This window comes from Rhinolophus sinicus, unplaced genomic scaffold, assembly GCF_057876585.1.
Source record: "Rhinolophus sinicus isolate RSI-liver-muscle unplaced genomic scaffold, RSI-T2T HiC_scaffold_23, whole genome shotgun sequence".
Lineage (NCBI taxonomy): Eukaryota > Metazoa > Chordata > Mammalia > Chiroptera > Rhinolophidae > Rhinolophus > Rhinolophus sinicus.
Window position 1 is genome coordinate 1,862,857 of NW_028290713.1, and position 8,080 is coordinate 1,870,936.

The 8,080-nt window shown below is 49.0% G+C and overlaps 1 protein-coding gene across 1 annotated transcript; it reads left to right on the forward strand.

Moving 5' to 3' along the window:
• Window positions 1–716: 716 nt before the first annotated feature.
• On the forward strand, window positions 717–7,245 carry LOC148754341 (uncharacterized). The gene is given in 7 exon segments (XM_088795337.1): window positions 717–788; window positions 1,479–1,602; window positions 3,414–3,613; window positions 3,701–3,788; window positions 4,135–5,157; window positions 5,160–5,320; window positions 5,323–7,245. Coding segments are annotated over 7 exon segments (3,591 nt in total).
• The last annotated feature ends 835 nt before the right edge of the window (window positions 7,246–8,080 follow it).

Here is an 8,080-nt window from a genome sequence, read left to right on the forward strand (position 1 = left end):
CTACTGAGGAATGTGGCGGGAGCGGCCAGTTCCCGGACACAGAAGACTGATGGCTATCAGGGTAATTGATAGGATAATTACTTTTGGGAGTTTCAGTGATTTTGTATCCTCTATGTCAAAGTTAAAAATTTACATTTGCTAAGGTAATGCATATTTTCTTTGTTAAGTTGCACGTACTCAAACTGCATATATTGGTGAAGAAGAATAAACTCGGGGCTTCAGCATCACTGAACACCGGCCGCATCAGCATTTGTGTGAGTGTCTTTTATCCATTCCCACTCCCCCATTTAGGTACTGATCGACTTGTGGCGGCTGGCTCGCCACACTTGGCGCCCGAACAGGGACCTGAATACGGGGGTAACAGTGAGGAACACCGCGTGGCAAGGGCCCGGCTCCTAGAGGAGCTTATTTCAGTGGATGCGCGGTGAGTAAGACACAGATGTTTTACGATAAATTTAGATGTAATATTACCCCTCGGTCGAATGAATGTGTGAATGAGTGATAGTTCCACGACTTCTTGTCACAGAGCTTGCTTGGGCCCTAATCTGCGGTTCCGTTTCTGTCATACGGCATAACGGCGACTGGACTTCGGTCCACCAGTTCGGGGACTTATACCGAAGCGCCTTAGCCAAGACAGATTTAGTCCCACGAGGGGCACGGCCAGACAGGCATCTGACTGTTTCCTTTGTTGACTGAAGGGCCGAAAAAGGGGAAAAATGGGTCACGCAAGCAGCAAGGACCTGTATGTCAGAGGACTTAAGAAGTTGCTTGCCGCCTGTGGCAGTCGGGTGAGCAGAGAACAGTTAGACAAGTTTTTAGAATTTATAAAAAAGGTCTGTCCGTGGTTTCCAGAAGAAGGCACTGTCAGTCTGGGAACTTGGGAGAAAGTGGGAGAGCAGTTACAAGATTATTATGCTGCCCATGGACTTCAGCGGGTCCCTGTAGAAACATTTGGGTTATGGACTTTGATTAGGGATTGCTTAGATCTCAAGCGTGAGGGCTGTAAGCTAGAGAAAGTGAAACAAGCTGAAATGAGGAAATTCTTCCACCTGCCGCTTCTCTGGCGGAGAGAGAGGAGGAGGAGGGAGCCAAACACACAGAAGGACTTTCTAAGATTAACAAAGAGCCTGTTAATCAGGAAGCTCCGGTCGAGCACTGGGAAGATTTAGACCCTCAGGATCAAAAAGAATTAGAGGATGAGGCAGCCAAATATGATAGGGACAAATACCCTGCTTTGGTGGCTCTGGCTCAAGAAGGTGGGAAACCTGCAGACACTGCATTTTCTTTTGAAGATCAGCTAAAGAAGATTCAGGGACAGTTGATAGAAATTAAAGTTGCTGTGGATGGAGGAAATTGTCCTCGGAGTCTCCTGATTCCTTTTAGAGATCAATGGAATCCTCGGGGTAAAGATCCCCCCATAGTTAATCCCTCTGCAACCACCTCCTGAGAAGCCCTGTATGTGGGGTCTTCCGCTGCAGCCTCCGGTTTGGGACATGCCTACTAAGCCTCCGCCAGATTATGTTAAGCCAGGGTCAGACTCTGTTGTGCGCTCCCCTCTTCAAATGGCTTGTGAAGAAGCTCACAAGCAAGGGAGTCCCCAGAGTAATTTGGAGTATATCCTATTTTGAAAGGCTTGACCTGCCTTTTTTCCCTATGAATTTTTATTTTATTTTATTTTTTAAATTTATTGGGGTGACAATTGTTAGTAAAATTACATAGATTTCCGGTGTACAATTCTGTATTACATCATCTATAAATCCCATTGTGTGTTCACCACACAGAGTCAGTTCTCCTTCCATCTCCATATATTTCATCCCCCTTACCCTCATCTTCTACCTCCCACCCCCCTTATCCTGTGGTAACCACTAAACTATTGTCTGTGTCTATGAGCTCATTTGTTTGTCTTTCCCTATGAACTTGACATTGTCATTCTGTTATCTTAATTGAGAGACAGTGTACGTGGCCTAGGTTACCAGCTTCTTTCTCTTGCCAATTTCTCAAGATACTCTCTTTCTGTGGCCAGTATCAGGACTTCTGTCACAATTGTAACTGTACCTTTCTTCATTTTATACATGTACTGTCTTCACAAATGCATTCATCCGTTGACCATTTCTGAAATTATCTACAGTGTCATGCTGAATTTTGCTTAGGAGTTTCTGGGTATCTGTTTTAAACACTATTGTGTATATATCAATGGTCATGTGAAATTTTCATTCTCAACATCCAGGACAAATACTGAACTGTTTTCCATGGTAGCTATATCATTCTAGGTATCCAGCAGAGACATGTGAACATTACAGTTCCCCAACAATTCATTGTCAATGCATATGTGATCTTTCCTGTTTGGTTGATCACAGCATTGTTGGAGGAGTAGAATAATGTCTCGTTGTACTTTCAATATTCCCTCTCTGACCGAAAAAGTGTCCGATATGCATAGCAAAATGTTATAGAAAGTTTGGCTTCAATAACAGAAGTGTATTTCTCACCATCCTTAAAATCCAAGTTGAAGTTGTCAGTATGTTGCTTTCTGAGGAGGGTCTGTCAATCGGAAATTGCTCAGCAGGGTCTGACACTGGGGTGTCTGGAGGAAGAAAGAGCCCAAGCAGAGCCACATAAGTCACTTTCATCGCAGACTCACAATCTGTTTTCTGACCAGTGTAAGGGACTGTTAGCATAAGGGCTGCCACTTCACGGTTAAGATAGGGTTAAAAGCCCTGGCAGCCCTGGGCTCAAGAACTGTTACTTTAAAGTCAGAATAAGATTAACAGCCTAACAGCCTAGAGCTTAAAGCAACCTAATGGCCTAATTGTTAGTTCCAGGAGGTGGGCATAGAGACCAGATGTTTTATCTCCTGATATGGAAGCTTTTGAAACGTATCTGTTGTAAACTCCTTGAAGCATAGCACAATGCACCCCCTAAGACTTTAGAAATTACAGAATGTCTTAGTTATGTGAGAATTGACGTCCATACTGTACTCCCTAAGACTTTAGTAATTACTAAACACCTTAAAACTGCTATAAAAACCCTTAGCTTTGTAGGCTAGGGGTCCTTTGTTAAAACCCGCTGTGTCGGGCAGAGACCGGGACCCCAGCTAGCTGGAAATAAACCTCGCTGTGTGACTTGCATTGTCGTGTGTGTCTCTGTCTTTCTGAGGGGTGAAAGATTCCCGGACTTAACATTTGGGGGCTCGTCCAGGATTCCCCCACTCTCAGAGAAACAGACAACTCCCGATACCGAGGTTTATAGAGGGAACCGCGGTATGAGTTTTGGCCACCTCTGACCGGAGGAAGACTGAAACAGGGCTCCCCGGTCTTAATCAGGGAGGGCTGAAACAAGTCCTCGGCCAGAGGCTGAAACAGGTCTCTGCTTGGTCTGGTCTGTGCTTGGTCTGTTTTTTTTGAGAATTCTCACAGGAAGGAAGGAGCGGGTTACGACCCTGGAGGCTCCAACTCTGGAAGTCGTGGGAGACGTCCCCGACGAGAAGGTGGCACAACGACGTCCACAGTGGACGCCGTTCGGACGGGCCCGGGGTAAGGATCCTGAGTATGGTGTGATTGAAACGGCGCCTGTGGATGTAGTGTGGTTGACCGGCCGGTGGATGTTGAAAAGTCCTGTGCGAAGTTGTGTATTTTCTGGCATTGTGTTTTTGGTCCTTTCTTTTGTCTTTTCCTGGTTTCTCTTTATAACCATTATGGGACAGGCTCAAGTAACACCTAAGACTCTGTTCCTGAACCATTTTCCTGACATCCGCGCCAAAGCTCGTGATTATGGCGTGGAAGTGAAAAAAGGTAAGTTTAACACCTTCTGCTCTGCAGAGTGGCCTACTTTTAATGTGGGCTGGCCCCCCCCAGGGGACTTTTTCTCTAGACATCATTAAGAAGGTCCGAGAAATTGTTAATCAGCGCCACCCGGACCAATATCCCTATATTCTGGTATAGCAAGCCTTAGTGGAGAGTCCTCCCTCCTGGCTTAAACCCTTTGTCCCCGACAAGCTGGAAGATCCCCCCAAGGTCCTGACTGTTTCAGAACCCTCCTGCCAGCCGGCGGGGCCCACGGCTAGCCCGAAACCCCCGGAAAAGCCGGCCCAAAAACCCATCCTATAGGAACGGTCAAGCATATATCCCTCTTTAATAGATCTAGATTTTGAAGAGAACTCCCCCCTCCCTTACGCGCCGGCGCCACTCCAGCCTGAGGCCTCCGCCGCTTCTGAGCTTCCTCATTCAACGGCTCCCTCTACCCCGCCTCCCCCTGCCCTAGTCCAAGGACCCGCAAAAAGATTGAGGTCCCGTAGACACCGGGAAGAAACTCCAGAGGAGGAGCCCTCCTCCTCCACCTCCGCGGGGGCGCCAATTCTCCCCGTGCGAGCCCTAGGAGGGACTGGCCCAGGTGGGGAGCGTGCATACCAGTATTGGCCCTTTTCAAGCAGTGATATGTACAACTGGAAAGCCCAAAACCCTTCTTTTTCTGAGGACCCGAAAGGTTTAACTGACCTGTTTGAGTCTGTCATGCACACACACAGTCCCACTTGGGATGATTGCCAGCAGCTTCTTAAGACTTTATTCACCACCGAAGAGCGCGAGCGGATCCTCACCGAGGCCAGAAAGAATGTCCCCGGCGACAATGGACAGCTAACGACTCTACCGAACCTGATTGATGAGCGCTTTCCCTTGAACAGACCAGAGTGGGATTATGCTAATGCAGAAGGTAGGGAGCGTCTCTGAGTTTACCGCCAGACTCTTATGGCAGGTCTCCGAGCGGCGGCATGCCGCCCCACCAATCTGGCCAAGGTAAAAGCTATAATGCAAGGAGAAAATGAAAGCCCGGCTGTGTTTTTGGAGCGCCTCTATGATGCTTATAGACAGTACACCCCATTGGATCCCCTAGCAGAGGAGAACCAGTCGGCTGTAATTATGTCCTTTATAAACCAGGCCGCCCCAGATATAAGAAAGAAATTATATAAACAGGAGGGACTAGGAGAGATGTCTATTCGGGATTTAATGAAAGTAGCAAAAAGAGTCTTCAACACTCGAGAGACTCCTGAAGAAAGGGAAGATAGAATTAGGAAAGAAACTCAGGAATTACAGGAACAAATCGGGAAGGAGGACAGAGAACATCAGAGTAGGGAGAATAGGAGGCAGCAGAGGGAGATGGCCAAGATCTTTTGGCAGGCGTACAAGGTACTGTCAGGGAAAGACCAAATCTGGCTGGTCCAGCCCGACGGTGGAGGCCGCGTCCCCAACTGGATAGGAGACAATGTGCTTACTGTAGAGAGTATGGACATTGGAAGAGGGAATGCCCCAAGCACCAGGGCCAAACCGGACAGACGCACAAGTTCTGCTGGCAGGGATGGACAGTGATTAGAGGGGATGGGACTCGGTTCCCCTCCCCGAGTCTTGGGTAATTGCATATGTGGAGGGGAAGCCAGTAGGATTCATGGTAGATACAGGAGCTCAGTACTCAGTTTTAAACTAGCATACAGAGCCCTTGTCTCAGAAAACCAGTCTGGTGCAGGGGGCAACTGGGTCTAAAGCTTATCGGTGGACCAGTAAGCCCCAAGTGGACTTAGGCCACCACCAAGTTACCCACTCCTTCCTGGTTATCCCTGAATGCCCAGCCCCCTTATTGGGGCGTGATCTCCTGACTAAGGTCAAAGCCCAAATCCATTTTGAGTCGGATGGCATCAAGGTATTAGATGGCCAAGGACAGCCCCTCCATATTTTAACCCTGTCTCTTGCGGATGAACATCTCCTGTTTGCCCTGCAAGACAGACCCTCCAACCTTCCCCCTTCTGGATGGCCCCATGAGATGAACTGTTGGGTTAAAATGTACCCTCAGGCATGGGCAGAAATAGTGGGTATAGGTCGAGTGGTCCGCCAAGCACCAGTAGTAGTTGAACTTAAAGCCTCGGCTCAGCCTGTCCGGATCCGCCAGTACCCCGTGTCCTCTGAAGCACGAAAAGGGAATGCCCCATACATTAACTGTCTCCTGGAAGCTGGAATACTAAAACCTTGCCATTCTGCTTGGAACACCCCACTTCTCCCCATTAAGAAGCCAGGGGGGAACGATTATAGGCCAGTCCAGGACTTGAGGGAAGTGAATAAGAGGGTTGAAGACATCCACCCCACGGTCCCTAACCCATATACCTTACTAAGTCATTTACCCCCTTCACATATTTGGTATTCTACCTTAGACCTAAAGGATGCATTTTTTAGCATAGCCCTGGCACCTAGCAGCCAACACATTTTTGCCTTCGAATGGCATGATGCCAATTTGGGAACCCCCGGGCAGCTGACCTGGACTAGACTACCGCAAGCCTTCAAGAACTCTCCAATTCTGTTTAATGAAGCCCTAAATCAGGATTTGGACTCGTTTCGCCAGAGCCATACTTCAGTTACGCTCCTGCAGTATGTAGATGATTTTCTCCTGGCGGCCCCATCTGAAGCCGAATGCCGGCAGGCCACTGGAGACCTCCTCCAAGAGCTGGGGCAGCTAGGCTATCAGGCCAGTGCAAAGAAGGCCCAAATATGCAAGCAAACAGTCATCTATCTGGGATATAAGCTGCAAGAAGGAACTAGGTGGCTGACAGAGGGCATTAAAGAAACTATTCTTAGACTTCCAGTCCCGACCTCAGCCCGAGAGGTCCGTGAGTTTCTAGGGACGACAGGCTACTACCGGCTGTGGATTCTGGGGTATGCTGAAATAGCGAAGCCTCTGTATGATGCAACCAAGGACAAGGTCCCTTGGGCCTGGGGGGCAGACCAACAGAAGGCATATGAGACACTCAAGGTTGCCCTCTTAAAAGCCCCGGCCCTAGCATTGCCAGACCCCCTGAAGCCCTTCACTCTTTTCATTGATGAGAGAAAGGGAATAGCGAAAGGGGTACTGATGCAGCGCCTGGGGCCTTGGAAATGTCCGGTTGCCTATTTATCTAAGAAGTTAGGTCCAGTTGCAGCAGGATGGCCCCCATGCTTAAGGATTATCACGGTGGTAGCCCTAATGGTGAAGGATGCAGATAAACTCACTTTCGGGCAGCATCTGAAGGTGGTGACCCCCCATGCCATAGAGGGGGTCCTGAAATGTCCCCCTGGTAAGTGGATGACCAATGCCCGCCTAACCCATTACCAAGGATTCTTGGTTGATGGCATCGGGCCTTGGGTCCATCACTCTCACGTGTCCGAGCCAACCAGCTGGAGCAGACACAAGCTGAGGAATGGACTGCGCGGCAGCACCCTGATAACCCTCTGAAGTTGCAACTCTTCAGGCCTCGAAGAAGCGTCAAGCCCCCTGTTTCCGCCGACGATGAAGCGGCTGCTAGTCCTGCTTCTACTCAACATCTGGGAAAAAAGCCACACGGGGATCAACCCACACCAACCCCATAAGCTAACCTGGACCCTAACGGACGGACAGACCCAAACTACCCTTAATAGCACTACCCATACTGCCCCAGTCAATACTTGGTGGCCAGACTTGTTTTTTGACTTGCGTGACATTTCTGGCCTTAAACGTGGACAGCAGTATGACTACTCAGTCAGGTCCAAGCGGGCCTTAATCGACACCTATCAAGGACATAGTGCACAAGGTTTTGGGGCTTGTCCGGGGAACCTCAGAAACAATTGGAAAGCCTGTGGCGGCCCAGACCGCTACTATTGTGGTAGCTGGAGTTGTGTCACCTCCTATGATGGGCCTCGACAGTGGGATGTGGGGAATAAAGATCTTGTCAAATTCTCCTTTAGGGACCACCAGAAACAGGTACCCCAGGTACGTGTCCAATTTAACCAAGACGCGGCACGGAAAGAGCGTGGTTGGTTGTGAGGATTAACTTGGGGGTTCCAATTAGATATGGGTCGGTTGGCATGGATGGGCCCCCACCCCGGCGGTCTTCTGACTATTCGACTGTCAGTCGAAACAACTAGCATTCAGGTAGGTCCAAATAAAGTACTGGCCCCTCTTATCCCTACCAAGACCCCGGGAATATCCAGGGATAAAGACACCACAAGAAAATTCGAAGGAACCCAGCCCAAGACCCCTGTAACTCCTTCGACCCCTGTTACACAGGCTACTGAAGACTCATTACGGAAAC